Source organism: Nuphar pumila, chromosome 2, assembly GCF_984573655.1.
Source record: "Nuphar pumila chromosome 2, dmNupPumi1.hap1.1, whole genome shotgun sequence".
NCBI lineage: Eukaryota > Viridiplantae > Streptophyta > Magnoliopsida > Nymphaeales > Nymphaeaceae > Nuphar > Nuphar pumila.
This window is the reverse complement of record NC_143250.1, coordinates 81915803-81932518: the sequence shown is the minus strand read 5'-3', so window position 1 is coordinate 81932518 and position 16716 is coordinate 81915803. Positions and strand designations below refer to the sequence as shown.

The 16716-nt window shown below is 41.1% G+C and overlaps 1 protein-coding gene across 2 annotated transcripts; it reads right to left on the bottom strand.

The window, feature by feature from the left end:
- Positions 1 to 4700: 4700 nt before the first annotated feature.
- Positions 4701 to 16493, bottom strand: LOC149845851 (type I inositol polyphosphate 5-phosphatase 8-like). Of its 2 annotated transcripts, XM_089996045.1 has the most exons (12): positions 16314 to 16493; positions 14702 to 14946; positions 14491 to 14596; positions 14304 to 14372; positions 13836 to 13914; positions 12994 to 13098; positions 10610 to 11069; positions 9426 to 9622; positions 8459 to 8567; positions 7985 to 8133; positions 5767 to 5967; positions 4701 to 5157 (listed from the first exon to the last, which is right to left on the bottom strand). In XM_089996045.1, the coding sequence occupies exons 2-12, from the start codon at positions 14756 to 14758 to the stop codon at positions 5133 to 5135; spliced, it is 1557 nt and encodes a 518-aa protein (XP_089852171.1). In that variant the 5' UTR covers positions 14759 to 14946; positions 16314 to 16493; the 3' UTR covers positions 4701 to 5132. The 2 variants fall into 2 exon arrangements, with proteins under 2 accessions (XP_089852171.1, XP_089852172.1); XM_089996046.1 differs by lacking the exons at positions 4701 to 5157; positions 5767 to 5967 and having other exon boundaries at positions 7300 to 8133.
- Positions 16494 to 16716: the final 223 nt, after the last annotated feature.

The window sequence follows — 16716 nt, the reverse complement described above, 5'->3', positions numbered from 1 at the left end:
TTAAAAGTCTATAGTCTGGACATGTTTGAAATATTTTGTTGTGGGTGGTTTATATGTCTATCTAACAATCATAGACTTTGAAGTTGTCTACAAGGGTTGCTACACTCCAGGAGGCTATTTTTGAAATAATCGCTTAGTGTGAAAGACGACATTAAAAAATGTCCACTCTTGAGATAAGGAATGGTTTCAGGAAGTATAAGGAAATGGTAAAAAAAAAGGATAAAATATGTAAACATGTGTGCTTAGTTAGATAACTAAATTAAGAATAGAAGCTTAGAACTCACTATAGTTGTAACGGTCATATGCTTACGTTTGTAGATGAAACCTTAATGAGTTTTAGACTTACCCCCACTTGGTTATAACTGTAGAATCGAGAAATGCAGCGAAAAGGAGAACTTGACTAGTGGACTTAGACTCAGCTACTGGTGGATTTTGAAGTACTTGAGAGTACTTTATCTTTATTTATGTATTTTCCATTTTAGACTTGTAATCTAAATACTTTAGTTTTTATAAACATGGATGGTTAGTATGGATATTGAATTAATAAAATTGACAACTATTGAGATCTTATATATATATATATATATATATATATATATATATATATATATATTCTTGCTTGGTTTTGAGGTTGTTTTAGTAATTTTTCTCTGAGAATTAACATCCACGAACCCGGGTTCGAAAGGCCTCATTTTGGGTTGTTATAATTGGTATTAGAGCAAGGTTTTCAAAAGACTATTAAGGATGTTTAAGGATTATGAAGATTTCAAGATCTCTTAAAGAAAAGATTTATACCATCAAAGAATGGTCTAGTAGCTTAGAGTTATAAGAGAGTCCACATAGCCAGTTAAACCCTAAGCTTATTAGTTGAATAGTGTTAGTAGGTATGGATGTTAATAGTACAAATGGAAGAGATTATGATAAAGATGAGAATGCAGGAAGGAGAGAGCATCCGCCTAAGATATCGACATACCAAATAGTGTCAATCCAGACTTATTTTATGACAACCTTAATGGATGTATCTAGAGAAATTAGACACATGATACCTCCCCTTACTCCTCTAGCAGTAGTAGTCATTGTGTTTAACGATGGTAGTTACGAGAGGCAAGAATTTGGACTAGATGATATAGCACCACCCCATCCACCAACTAGAAGAATGCCAACATCATAGGGATACCCTCCTCTTGGTCCCATTAGAAGATGACCAATGAGGAACCATGGATGATGGGTACGACAGTTTATGGCACAGGTTATGGTAGACCCTGCTATGACCACTTTGGAGCACGACCAAATAGTGTCACACCGGTTAGGAATGGTGGGAGTCAGGAACAACGAAGGACGCCAAGTCACTAGGATGCTCAGTGGGTAGTGGCGCAATAGGTTAGGGGCACTACCTCTCTAGAGGAAAATCAGGAAAGGAGAATGGTACAGTCCTCATGGGGCGCGTCTTTATCTAGGAGAGGTAGAGGACACATGAACATACACCAATATCTTTGTGCCTTTCATACTACAGCAACACCAGTACCATTAAAGGTTCTTTCATACTCAGATAATGAGGAGGAACCCATGTACACCCAAGTACCCCTTAGTGGGCTATTGGGGTTTTAAGGATGTATATAGTATTGTGTTTTTGTTTTTATTGTATCGTGTAATAAAGGACAATTGTGGCCTAGTTGTTATTGAGATTTTTGAGTTGTATTATGAAAGAACCCGTATAAAAACTTTATTTGATGGTCTCTTTGTTTTTGTACATATGTTGATTGCCATAATAAATAATAACTTTTTGATGAGTGTGTTTTTTTACATATTTTTAATAAATGCTTAATAAATATGCATACATGTATAAGCTTACCTTACTTATGAATACAGTATGAGGACTCACCAAGGTACATCCTACCAATCAAGGGGTTCTTAGGCAAGCAAAAGTCATGTTGCACCCTTGCATACAAAACAAGAGCAATTTGGGGTACTGCAAGAGCCCAACATACTAGTCAACCCTCAAGCTTTTCGAAATGCATCCCATCACTGTATAGGGGCTGAAGGTGGAGGAGCACCATCTGCATCACATGGACAAGGATATGCTAGTGTGGAGAGTGGCGTGCCTCCCGATTATATCACTAAGAGAATTTTGTATGAGTTGCTACATAATTCAAAACAACAAAATCAGAATCAGGTGGTGTCAAGAAATAGTTCTTGTAGTGAAAAGTTCAAGAATATGAGGGTGCCCAAATTTGACGAAACTCCAGGTAGAAAGATGGCAGAGAAATAGATCATACAATCAGAAAAGGCATAGAAAAAGAGTTAGGTGTTGAACACTTTCGGTTCTAATCTGCTTTATAGATTAGTTTTCTGAGAAGCCTTTTTTTATCTCAATTTAAAAAATATATAAAAAAGGCACAAAAAGAACCTATGCATAAAAGGCCTAACACCTACTCCGAGTCTATGGCATAGTGGTAGTCTTTGGTCATAAGACTGCCTTAGGGATATGGATAGACAAAAAAAAAGTTATAAGAAAACCAATACTCACCTCTTGATCTATGACATGGTGGCAGACTTCGATGACACAACTACCTTAGATGTAGAAGTTGTAATAGAAAAATATGTGATAGAAAAAAATCAATACTTACTTTTGAACTTTTGGTGATGTGGCAGCTCTAATCATATGACTTTCAGAAAAAAAAAGTTAGATAGATAGTGGCATCCCTCCCGAGTATCTATGAGACTCATGGTTGCTACAATAAAATCATCATCCCTGGGTTGATATTTAATTATGATAATATTTGTTTTATTTTTTACATATTTATTTATTTATGAAAAGGTTTATTGTTCGATTAGTGTATTCTGTTTATCTTTTGAATGAGGTGTTTGGCATCCAGCCCTTGATCCACCAGGATGGGCGGTGGATATTGAGAATCACCATCAATGGTGATTTTCAATATCGTTTGATCCAAAGGAGGTAGCCCATTTGAACAAAAGAAAGATTGCATAGTAACACCAAGAAAATTATTAAGTTACCGAAGTTAGTTTTAGACTGCCAAAGAAGTTAAAGGCCCCCAAGAAAACTTGTAATTTGCTTAATGAGATTGATGAGATGTTGAGCATTTGAGCTGAGTTCATGGCGAACCTTTTCCCTGTTTAGCACGTGATGTTTGTCAAATAGCAAAATTGTTCCACTTGGGCATCTCAAAAAAGATACTTCAGGCACATATAAGAATGATGCAGATCATTTGAGGATTGTAGTTATCTTCAGTAAGGTCTTCCTTCCAAGTCACAGAATGTTAACTGAGTCTCTTGTGAAGTCTTCAATGGATAAATTCAATTGTTGGTCGCACCGCACCTGGCTAGGTAATTCAGTTGAAGGATGCAGCAAGTTCAATACCTGGGGTTAGGGATGCACACGGCTTGAGCTGAGCTGAGCTGAGCTGAAACAATATTTTATTAAAAACAAATTTTGCCTAGGAGGGATTTGATCCCCCAACCTCCTTAAAAAAAAGACCAATGGACCTACCATTAAGCCAATACATGACTTTTGATTATTATTACTGAAAAAATTCTATACATGCTAAAAATTCTCAGCAAAAATAGGCGCAAAAGGCAGGGTTCAAACCCTTAATAAAGACTAACGCCCTACCCATTACAGGAACAATGCAGTTCTGATTTTTTTGCAAAAATGTTATATATATGGGGTTTGTAATGAACCATGCCTTATCGAGCCTGTCGAGCCTTATCAAGCTCGACAGGTGGTTCAAGCTGGGCTTGATAGCTCGTTCAAGCTTTATATACCCGGCTCATTTATGAAGCGGATGAGCCCGAGACAGCCAAAGCCAGCTGGGTTTGGAGTGCATCCGTACCTGAGGTATGTGTCCCTTTTTGCAAGGCTGAAGCCAACACGAAACTGTTGCCAATAGGCAGAGGGGAGTATTCATGGAACTTTACATCGCGGACACTAAGATAGGGCTATAGTTAACGTGGCACCTCTCAGCCCATGATGGGGTATCCAAACCAAGTCCTAGCCCAAAGCCAGAGTGTAGGCAAAACTAGGCACCACTGAGTACTCAATAAGCATGAAAGAGCTTATTGGAGTACATGGCAAAGTACTAGGCTCCTACGGAGTTTCAGCAAGGGTGCATTTTAATGCAACGGATATCTAATGTGTGTTGAATCTAGTGTGGGACCCATGATAAGTTCATGTTTTTTACGAACATGGTTTGACATGAGGATGGAGGGGCAGGCCAAACATTCATGAATCATGGTTTTATCCCTCTCTCTCTCTCATGAAACACTGAACAAAACATTGGATTAGAAACACAGTTCAAATCATATGATTTCAGATCCTTGAAAATCGGTCTGGCAGGAGTGCAGCACATGAAGACCTGGTTGTACTGGATCAGACTGTCATACCTACGGTCGTCATGCCAGCAACATAAAACTCCGAAGCTAGAACCCCTACCCCGGGGCCTATGCTACACATTAGCTTTCGCAGAGAAGTGACACCCATGAGAATTGTACCTTGGCTGCCCTGTTCCATTTGGTTTACTTGTATCAATTGAAAATGCATATTTTACAATGGCTTGAATCTGAAGCATTTGTCACCAACTAAACCCTGCTCCAAATGATGCCCCAGTGCTGTGCCTCTCATTCATCATTTTGCTAGGAAAACAACTTACCACGTAATGGCATATTTTAGCAAAAGAATAATTAAAAGGAAATTGTTGTACCATCGGCCTCTGCACAAAGAGTAATTTAGTAGAAAACTTTGACGCAGGACAAGCAGCACTCATGTATTGCCGGGTGGAAAGGATACCCTCACATGGGATCCCTGCTATTTGCAAATGGAAACCAATTAACTAATCAACTGTTCCAAAAACCATAGTTAAGCACTCAGTGCATGTCTTTAGTGGATACTTTGTGTTATTCCGTTTGCAATTCACTTGACAAATCTTGCAGCATCTCTCTCTCTCTCTCTCTCTGTCACCTGACATTTCTGAACCAGGATAATGTTCTTCGAGGTAACAATATTCCATTATGACTCACTTTCAGCAGACACCCCACAAGAACTCAACAGAAAAATGGCAGGCCACAACCACAAGGAAACGCACAACAACCAGCTTGCAAATAGCAAGTTGATCATGTTACCGCCTTTTATCATTATCAATTCTGCACAAAACAACAAAAAAATTATAAACAATATGGTGATGAATACAAGAACCAAAATAGTTTGGCAATTACAACAAAAAAAAAAACTAAACAACCCCACCCCTGTTCCCCCTTAAATCATTTTCCAAAGGCCCTAAAAAATAAGAAAAAAACATTCCGACTGTCCCTCCCCCAACCACCACAGTGTAGGGCAAGCACCACACAGCATCGCAGCCACGCGTGACGTAGGTATAGGACATATCCTTAATTCCCTTCTGAAAAATGGCAACCACCTTGCCCTCCTCCGTCATCATTACACCAACAACCCCCGAACTTTATGATGAGAACAATTAACCATCCAAAGAAAAATATATATCCCTTGTTTCTTTTTTATATATACTCCACAGTGCTGCACTCCTGCCAGCCGAGTCCAGCTAGGGAGGTGCCCTTCGCCCTCGCGTGGAGGAATATGGGCGAAGAGGGCCCAGGCTTTTCCAATTCATCATGCCCCCCACCACCACCACCAGTCACGCGCCCACTGCCCAAGAAATGAGCCCATCTGAGCCAAGGGCACCTTAAAGAAGGTCACACTCTGATCAACATCTTGAGATCTCCATGCAGCTCTCTCACCTCACCAGCAGTTCCTCTGCCTCCACCCTCCAGAACATGCCTTTGCCGTTCATGGAAGGTTTGCTGAACCTGGTCCTGTTGAGCGTGTCCACCTGAACCGAGAAGAGAGCGTTGACCGGCCGGTGATCTGAGAACTTGAATTCCCCTCGCACGTAGGATACCTGGTGTATCCCTTTGCCTCTCCACAGTATTCTGTCGCACCTGGACCACACCAAGTGAAAAGGAAAACAAAGTTAAGCGGGTCCCACCACCGTTGATCCCCAGGGTGTTCTTTTATATCAATGTTATCAGTATCAGCCTGTATGGCATAAAATCGATAGGTTTCATCCCTGAATCGGCTAGTTTTTAATAAATATAAAACAAATACTAAAAATAATTTTTATATTGTTTTAATTATTTTAGCACGTGTCACATTATGATTCACACGTCACTTGATTATCGGTATCAGCCGCTACATACCAATCGGTGGCCAAACGATTCAGCAATGGGTTCAAATAAAGCATGTAGCTCAAGCAGAATGATGACTTGTGTCACATGAATGAGAGAAGCAAAATGGTAGAAATGCTGAAAGCTTTCCCTACAGCATGTTCGTTCTGATACACCAGATTCCTGACTTACTGCTTCTGTCGTGCGTGAAGGGAAGCAATCTAGACGGGTGGTCAGTTTTGCTTCTGTAAAGTTTTCTGTTTTAAATTACTGTGAAGTGTTTAGCCCGGAGGGGTTTGGTGCAGTGGAGGAGGCCTTGGCCACTAGACCGGTGGTAGGGATTTCATTCCTCTAACTGTCAACTCTTAAGGGATAAACGTCAATGGAAGCTCAACCAAAGCCCGCAACTTCATTGAGAACAAAGGGTGTGCCACAGGTTTTCACCATTGGAAAAGCAACAGTAAGTATATGGAAGCTTCGCCGGCACGAATAGGTCTTTGATCCCGAGGGTGGTTTTTCGTACTTCATGAAAAAAAATTTACTGGGACGTGTTTGAAATTTCAGGAAAATGGACGAGGGCAACTTGAACACCCAAAATTGTATCCAAGGTTCAGGATGAATTCAACCAAAACGAGTGAAGTTTTTATAAGTGAAAAAGTAAAGGCAGGCAACTTCAAAAGCTAATATGGAAAGAAAAGTTGAAGAATACAGACTAGTCAAAATGCGAGTGCCAGTCATATGCCACTCAGCCATTGAGCCCAACAATGGCATGACATATTACAACCAATGTTGTCAGTATCGGTATTGGCCCTGTATCATTTGGCCAACGATTCAGGTAAATGGGCCGATACCGATACTTAAGTGAATAGTTCTGAATTGGCCAAAAAATAATTAAAAAAATATTAAGTATCAATCAGAATGTGACACGTGTTAAATATATTAAAATACTGTAAAAATAATTTTAAGTATTATTATATTTATTAAAAAAACTTATTCAACCCGATAGGATACTGACAACATTGATTCCAACTCTGCAAAGAAACGAACTAGATACTTTTTTTAACCTTAGATTTTTCAGTATTTCATATTAAGTATCTAAAAATTTACCATTTTACACGTGGTTAATTTTATTAATAACTTAATGCTCGTAGGAAATTTACTATTTTACCCTATTATATTTATGTTATTTATGGGTTATGAAATTATCATTTTGTCTCAAAAAAATTTAAATATTTATTGGTATGTACCTGAAATATGAATCCAGATAAATATTCAGATCTTATAAAATGTTTATTTAGATAATATCCAGATCCATTAAAAGAACTATTTTATTTTTAGATAAGAGTTTGGAACTTTGGATTAGTATCTAGATCTGATAAAAAATTCATATCCGAATATTATTTAGATACAGTTTCTAGACTTCCGTTTCAAGATCCATATGGTTCAAATTCATATAATAAATTTATTTAATAATTAAAATTTGCAGTTATTACATAAACTGACTCATGCAAGTCATGATCAACTTCTCAAAAAGTTAGGCAGTTATCTTAAATGTTTGAAACCTAAGACTGCTGAACATAAATTTGCTATAAATTGCATAGCCATACCCGCTTACTGAGGTGATGGGGAATGAGAGGGCAAGAAAAAGTTTTTTCTATTGTTGCCTGTAGTACTTAGTACTTATGTTCAGTTTCTAAGCTTTTCAGAGGAGAAATAACAGAACAAGCTTTTCAGGGGGCACAAGAGGATTATGTTTCACCAGAAAAACCTAGAGAGAGAGAGAGAGAGATACCAAGCGGGAGTCCTGCGCTTTCCCCCAGATCTGGCGGTTTGGACAGCGTAACGGTCTGAATTCGCCAGGTACTTGTACGTAGGCGCGAAGTAAATCCGCCCCTCTTCCCATCCTTTGAACACGCGTCCCGCTTTTTGCTCTAACCGGAGCTGCCAGCAGTTTTCTTTGTTATAAAGTTTAGCAGTATTGAAAGGTGAACAAGTAACTTCGTGGACGTGAATGCTATGGTGAAATCAAGCCCACCAGCTGGGAGAGCCAAGTGCGGTGCTACTTTTTCTCTTTCCTACTTTCTCGTTAGAGACGTCCCACTACGCCAAACCCCTTGGGCCTGGTTATTTTTACTCAAGTACAGGGGTAGAATAATAACAATCCAAATTCACGTGGATTTGTTCAAATTGCTCTTCAAGGTTACTGCATGTCCTGTGTTCAACTTAAATGATATGAGCCAAAAATTCATGAGTAGTTTAGTAGTACCTGGTCCTTCTCCAATAGGGCATCCCAGTCCTTCCTTTGAAGCAACTCATGGGTGTCTTCACAACCATATGCTAAGCGGTAGTTTAGGTCACCAAGCCAGATGATCCTACTGCAATGAATTAAGATAGCAGTCAGTTACAAATTTTGATGGCAATCAAGGGTAATATAAAAACAATATCATCTACTTTTTCAGAACAAAGCTACTGGCTTTCGCTGAAGGATGCCAAGTTGATGAGAGTAAGTAAAGGTAATTGGCATGGATTGAATAAAGACTTAGGGTCAGACGCCCAACTAACAGTATGTTCTCGACTCAAATGGCTGCAAATTTGTGTGTATGAGCATCGACTTGCATGAGATGATTCAAGTCCCATGTTCATTTAGGTTTGGAAGGATTCGAGGCCATAAAACAACTGAATTGTTCAAACTTCCAACTGCTGAAGTTCAGTTAGCCTATGGGAGCTGCAACCAATCCCATGCTTCCAGACATTTGCTTTTTAGAAATGGCCAGGCACGCATAAAAATGCACCATCCACTGCATTTTAGTGCAAAAACATGGCGTATGAGGTCTACTGTTATTGAGAAACCATGAACTGCTGTCTAGAAAAGCAAAACAAATGATGTTGACAAGTCTGTGCACTATGGCCAGATATAGCGATGGATGACAGGTCTACATCATCCGCCCTGAGAATCAGTGGTGCACTTAGCCTTATCAGTACATTGCTCAACGGGTCCTACCGGTGCTTAACACCAAATTAGTTTACAGAATCTTCTAATGAGATAGTCCACAGCAGCCAAACTGAAAACTTGGCTACAAAGGTCAAGATAACTGTTCACACACTAGAGTCAAAATCCAAAATTAACAGCTATTTATTCAAGATTGGTTATTGTTATCATTGGAAATTAGACATTTTACCCAACATAGAAACAAAATAACCTAGAAGATTATCCACAGAGACCAGGGACTTACTCGTGGTCTAAAATGTTGTCTGGAGAAGGTTGAGGTCCAGAAAACCCAAGAGATGCAGGGAATTTCGTCTTCCTTATGATCTCAATGACATCAGAATTCCTTCGCATTTCATCGCCTTCCTTCTCACCGGAGGTCAAATGTGTGCACACAAAACAGAAGGTAGTTTGATGAAGGGTCATACTGACTGAAATTGAGCCCTGTGGAAAGAAAGCATACAATCTGTTATTAGTCATTCTTGAAGCTTTAAGGACAAAGTAAAACAGAGACAGGAAACCACTAAAGGGTATACCGGATTTACTGTTAAACATCCAAACGGATGCAATAGAATACATATTATGTTGAAAAAAAATTTAGAGAAATAAAACATATTTTTGATAAATATTCCAGCAGATTAACTATGTAATCGTTGAATGAAAACAATGATCTCAAAAGTGACGAGACTCGGAGTGATTTTAGGCCTCAGAAAGGTCCCTCATGTCATTTAAGGATTCAACTGTTAAGTCTCAAAAAAAAAATCAAGGATTCCACTGATCCTGTATCATGGTCTATTAAAAGTGATTGGGTTGAAAGCGAATAGTATTTCTCAAGAGGTGTTTTTGGTTCATACTTCCCGCTCTCTAAATTCTAAGTGAATATCAAACTTCAGGGCACAAGTGCGTCGGACTTGGGGTGAACCGAGGTTTATGAATGCCCTGCTTATTAACTAAGTGCAATGCAAAATTTCTCTATCAGGCCAAAACAGGTAGACTTGGATGAGCATGGCTATCAACCTGGGCCAATGCCTGTCCTTACATGAGCATTAGATAAGTACCTGAACTCAGCATTGTGCAAACCTTATTTTGGACGACACTTCAAAACTTTTATGATCTTCTTATCAGGATTCTTGAATTATATGAAAGCATTTGCTCCTTTAGATTTGTCTATAACTGATATTTCATCTTTGTATATCTTGATTTTTCGTTGTTTTGATGTTTTTAACATCTTCCACCTTGAGTAATCTTTTCTCTGCGTACATTTTCTTGTTGTACCCAAGCAATTTTCATAATTTGTTTCCAACCCGCTCTGAAGTTTAGTTTTTCACAAGTGTTAAAAGGAAGAAGAGCTACTTCAGCCAACAAAACATCGATGTCATAACCAATAAAGCGGCCAAAAGAAACCCAAGAAAGGCGAGAGGGATTACTGACCTTGTTCCCCATGTAGCCCATGAGTCCTCGACCAACGCACGAAACCTTGATACTGCCAATGTGTTGTCTGAGTCCTCTGCGAACCCATACGCACAGGAAGAGGCCCACCATCTGTTTGCTTGCAGCTAAGAAATATCGCCCTCCGTGATGCCTTTCCCACGCGCAGTCCACAAAACCACTATGGTCTTCATCTATGCAACTCAAATCAGGGTCACAGTTCCAATCTTCACCGTCCATCTGTCTCTCCATAGAGAGCAGATCTGAGAAACTGACCCTGGGCTTCTGGATCCGGGTGTCTTCCTCGTCGCCGAGGGTGACGGTGGGGGACGGGGGCTCCGCGGGTGGAGCTGCTTCTCTTCCATTCAGAGCCTGACGTATCAATGAAAGCCACCTCACGGCGGGGCTGTGGTCCTCCGCACCTAACACGTTTCCAGCATTTAAAGGCACTATTTCTTGAAACCTGGTTCCACAAAACAGAGAATCGGTCAACTATGGTTTTAGAGCTCATTTATTGTACAACTAGTTGCGTATTTTAGCGTTGATATGTTGCAAATTCTCTCCTTTTCCTAGAATTAAATGACAAGCCAAATAGACCTGTTTCTTATTCAATACAAGAACTATGCTATATGTTTCATGGTCCTTTTAATGGTGCTGTTGGCGACTCCAGGACAAAGAAAAAGAACGGCGTTATCAAATCATTGGAATTCATGGCATCTACAGTATACCACTATAATCATCGACCCATTTAACACGTCAATATGCATCGTAGATTAACCCAAGCATGTTGGAACGGGCCTCGTCTGTTAGACGGGCAGTCAGGGTTCGATTCCTGTGGGCGTTATTTTGCGTGAGCCGAAGCCGGTGGCTCCCTAAGGTCAATGGGACTGTGGTGGTTTTCAAGTTCCTATGAAAAAAAGATGCAGACGTATATAATCATGCCCCCCCCCCCCCCCCACCAACAACGACCCTTGCTCGTTTAGCATTATCCCCAATTCCAATCTACCGTATACTAAACCGACACCGTTTTCAAGTAATGACTCAAGAGCAAAAGGCTTTCTTAATTATGATTAAGGCTTTGAATCCCCGCCCAAGCTAAAAACATAAATAAGCCAAAGTCCTTCCAAACACATCAACTCTAGTTAGGGGTGGCAAAATCGGACACTACCCGCCAAACGGCTTCTTAGGGGGGTTTGGGTTTGGCTTAAACGAGTTCGTGTAACAGGTCAATCCGCCTAACCCGTTTATTAAACGGGTCGGGTTCGTGTTAAGGGTATGCCAACCCGCCTGACCCGTTTAATAAACGGGTTAGGCAGATGGGTCAACCCGTTTACCCAAAGCCGACCCACCAACCCGTTTACCTGACCCTGATCCGCCCGCCAACCCGTTTACCCGACCTGAATAAACAGGTTAACCGTGTCGTGTCGGGTTACCCGTTTAATAAATGGGTCGGGTGTTTGCCACAGCCGACCAGTTTAATAAACGAGTCGGGTTCATGTTTAGGTATGCTGACCCGCCATCTGCCAACCCGACCCGATTGTCACCCCTAACTCTAGTACCAACCCATGTCAACATGTTTACAAAACGCGCCGACATCACACCTAAAAAGGACCAAAAGCCCTTGGGATCTTCCCATTTTACACACTATCACAAATTCCCAAATGCGCATAGTGGGCTATATTAGGCGAATCAGAATGGTCAAAATTATACTTTTCATCCGCAACAAAGTTTTTAGATTCCTGTGTTTGAATTGGATCATGCGTACCATGATTAGAACCATAATAATAGGCTTTGTATCCTACATAAAAACCGGAGCAAAACTAGGATTTGTATCGGAGTCCACCATCAAACTTTCAAGCTTTCTCCACTTTTCAAGATTAGTGGATGCATCCAAAGACCCCAAAGTGAAGCAGGGCACAACAGGGTTCGAACCGGGCTGGCTTGGGTGGGCATGTTCCTGATCCTATCGACCATGTGCTCAATTATTGACACCTACCATGAATGAAGCAGCCTAGCCCCACGTGGTCCAGTTGACTGAGGAGTGTGGATACAACTAATTTGCTAGGCTGGTAGGCTGGTTAGAAAAAGACGGATTAATCCGACTATCAAAGATCACAAGACCAACCCTCCCCATTTGCTATTCCTCAAAAGGCCTCGTACGATCCGTATTAAAAGCTGCAGAGGCCGTCAACTATCCTAATAGAGCCGTCCATTGAGATGGGCAGTCAACCCCACGACTCGTTGGAAAAGAATCAGAGGAAGAAACCAAAAATTATGACGCGGTCCCTTGCGTCAAATCCGCCTAACTGGTGCCCCCACAAAAGGAAGAAAAGCTACACTGGGTATCACCAATCTACCAGAGAGAGAGAGAGAGAGAGAGAGAGTACCCAAGAACGTAGATATCGGCCGGAGATTGGGCGCCCAGCCACTCTCTGAGATTCAAACGCGAATGCGGCGTTTTGCCTCCCACGTTCCACGTCCCTACGAACATCCTGATCCAGCAAACAAAATCAGCAAAAACCGAATCAACAAAATTTTTAAGAGGGCATTTTTTATGCAGTAACATTGCATGATGCAACGCCGGTGCTGCTACTAACAGCCACCCATCTCAACATTTCTCAAGATGGAGATCACGCCTCTCTCGAGAAATGCCAAGATGGGTGGTTGTGTGGGAGATGCATGATGCAGCAGATGCTGCATATTATATGAGAACAATTTCTAGAGGCAATAACACACTGCAACAACTACTCAATTTTTTTCATGAGGAATAGGAAACCACCTCCGGAATCAGATACCTAATAGCGCTGGCTAAGCCTGCCTTAGGTCGTTTTCTCGATGGTGTAAACTCATGGCGTACCCCTTGCCCCAGGGGAGTCGCCTTGCTTCGGAACAAGCAGGGAGCATCCCCATTCTTCAATGCAAGGGGCTGGCTATCGTGAGAATGGAACCCTGACCACCCGCCTGGCAGCCAAAGTCCCCTCCCACTATGCCAAACTCCTCACAGCGCAATCAAAACTATAGAGCTCTATGGGAAGCAGATCAGGTCGTGCTGAACATGAGCGTTTTTGCTCATGCCGACATCGTGGCCATCCGATTTGCATTTTAAAAAGCTCAAAAGTCAACAAAACCATGTGGCATTCATAAAAAATGCAAACATGAGAAAAAACGCTCATGTTCAGCATGACCTGATCTGCTTTCAGCTCTATGTGGTCTCGGTCTCTTTGCCCACCTCAAGTTTTGGGTATCCGGGATCGGCACATCGTTCCTCTGCAAGTTGAGGCTTTCTGGAGCAGCAACGTACCATCCTCCTGAATGGAAAATTCGTCGTGAACCAAAGAAAAATGAATCTTTAGATACGACATATAGTAAGAGTGGCCACATTATTTTTGGCAGCGTGATTGAACCACAAAGATGCGGTAGGTGGGATCGAACACATAAAGAGAGAAGAAAGAGAAAATGAAAGGGAATTTCTTGATTTCAACAGATGCAGATCGGGGAATGTTCTCTTGTTTTTGTTTTTTGACAGAGAAAGCTGGGGTTAGTCAGACCCCTACCAGTTATACAACCATAACATTTGGGGTTCGAACTTGCAACGTCCTAACACAAGGTGACGTGCACTAACTGCTCCAGCCAGACAAGCGGAGCCCCCGTTGGCATGTTCCCTTGTTTTTTTAGTAAAGAGAAAAAGGGACAATACCTAACAAATCTCTTGTGAGGAGGACGCAGCGGTCTATATCGGAGCAGCTGGCCCTTCGTTCTGTCGTGCCTAAACGAAGAAGGAAAAAAGTCCAGTTGCTTAAGACTCTCACCATGGTAGCCGTAAAAATCCGCAGTAAAAAAAGACAACCTAAAGCAAGGAGAAAGTGGAAGAAAAGGAGACGTACAAGGATGAACAGAGGCATTTGCACCAACCGAATCTGAATGGAACTCGTCCGATCTGCTCTGGATATTGAGCCATTTTCTCATCACTATCTTTGGCCAGGAAGAAGACTACAACAAAAGAAAATACCCCCATTAGTTAAAAATGAAATGGGTTCTTTTTCAACTACTTAGATAAAGAGGCATTAGAGAGAGAAATGCCAAGTAACTCATTACCCTTCCTCTGCGCTCTTTCTTCTTCTTTCCGGCACCAAAATGTCCAAACTCCACCATCCTTGTTTTGAGCTACGGAGGATCCCCAAATTTAGAAAAGAAGCGTAAAAATTAGAAGAAATGACGACCTCAACGCAACCACCAAACATGCATCTCAAGTTCTCAATCAGTTCGCAGAAAAGCAGGGCAATCGGGTCGGAGAGTCCAGCATCTCGTGTATCGGAACGCCTGAGGCTCCGTTAGCAGCCCTGCAATCGCATCAAAACGTCCCGTTGGCCCAAAATTGAAAGAAGATACGAAACGAATCGGTTATGCGGTTCATCCATTTTATCAAAGGAGGGAAATTTCCGATACGATGTCTTCACGAATCATTGAGTCCAAAAACCCCTCTTTCTTTGGAAGAACGAGGGAAAGGATAAATTGAAAAGAAAAAGGAAGTTTCTTAAAAAGATCACAAAATCTCAAAATCGTGAAATTCGGAGATCTTCGGACGGGAAAAAAGAGCGGAAAGCGAGGCGGTATTTCAGAAGATAGGGCGATCTTTATTTGGCAAGCGATCACGAAGGAGATCAACTCTGCTGTGAAATCTTTTGATCCACCAATTTCCTCTATTTCTTCCTCTTCCAGTGAAGAATGTCATGCAAAAGAAAGAAAGAACATGGAGAAAGTCAGGGAATTGCGAAATCCTTCGGACCTTCGGAAATCATTCGATCGGCAATGGTTGGCCGGAAAGTGAGAGAGAAACGGGAAGAGATGAAAATAGACTGGAAGTGAAAAAGTGTGAGAAAGATCGGGATTAGGAAAGATCATTTTTTGCCACAAACATCCATTAATGCTTTGATGATAACCGAAAATGGCCCTGAATTGACCCCACGGAAATCACCAAATCGCATGACGAAAATTCTGCGGATGTTTGAAAGTGGATGAAGTTTAATGGCGACATTAATGCTTCCTAAACCATTATATCTCGGGGATTAATAAATGTCAATAATTACCGAAAATTGACCTCTAGAATTGAGAAAATCGAGCAATGAGGGGGAAGACTGAGTTTTTAGATAAAGAGTTTCTGATTAACTTTGTTAACTGTCACTCGCTTGACAATGACAGAAAAATGAGATTTTTAGCCGCAAAATTTTGTCGAGAGCTATAAGTCATCAAAGTTTAGCTTCGATCGAAAAGATTAAGCCCTTCGAACTCGCAAAACACAAGCAAAATCGGGAAATGAAGAGTTTCAGAGAGATGTACCTACACTTTGTTAATTGACATCGTTAATCTTCATTTGAAAGGTTTTTACGGCATTTACAAATCAGAAAGCCGTAATAGAGACAGAAACTAATCAGAAACTCGGGAAACGAATCAGTTTTAACTACAGAAACCATAGCTCCCGAGCCATACAAAGCACAGAAATCCATCGAAAGAAACACGGTAAAAAAACTCGAAGAATACAACGGAGACAAGAAAAAGTGCGAAAATGAGGCCGGGAAATCACAAAATCTCGGTTAAAAAGACCGATTATCTTCATTAATACACATTTGTATGACTGATCGTAAAAAAACTCCGATCAGCCTAAAATCTCGGTCAAGAGAGAGAGTCCAATGGCGAGAGAAGCACTTACAGAGATTCCGAAGAATCGTCGATTCAGTCCTCTCCGTAAACGTCTTCAGATCTGCTCTGAAAGGTATTTTTTTTCTCCTTGAACCAAAAGGATAAACTCTGGAAGCACAAGAAGAAGACAAAAGAGGAGGAGAAAATCGAATCCTAGAAGAAGGAAGAACGGGTGCCTCGTTGCTCTGGGTCGTCGTCGATCGCTTCCCTTTTTAACACATTCGTCCGCTACTTATAAGTGGTGGAAATTATCAAACTTGGAGTATTATAAGAGAGAAAAAGGGAGAGAGAGAGAGAGTGTGTGAGATCGGCCATTGCAAGCCAAAAGGCTGGAATCACACTCTCTCTTTCAACGCGGGAAAGAGAGAGAGAGACAGATTTAGGGTCTTAACTCTGAGTCTTGAGCGATGGGT

What these genes read in the sequence shown, in the direction of transcription:
- LOC149845851 (XM_089996045.1), bottom strand. Translation starts at nt 14,758, where the DNA reads ATGGTGGAGTTTGGACATTTTGGTGCCGGAAAGAAGAAGAAAGAGCGC. An exon ending in CCTCACAAGAGATTTGTTAG is followed by an intron (nt 13,915 to 14,303) that starts GTATTGTCCCTT and finishes TTTTCCATTCAG; the next exon opens with GAGGATGGTACGTTGCTGCT. An exon ending in AAGCGCAGGACTCCCGCTTG is followed by an intron (nt 5,968 to 7,984) that starts GTATCTCTCTCT and finishes GGTGTGGTCCAG; the next exon opens with GTGCGACAGAATACTGTGGA.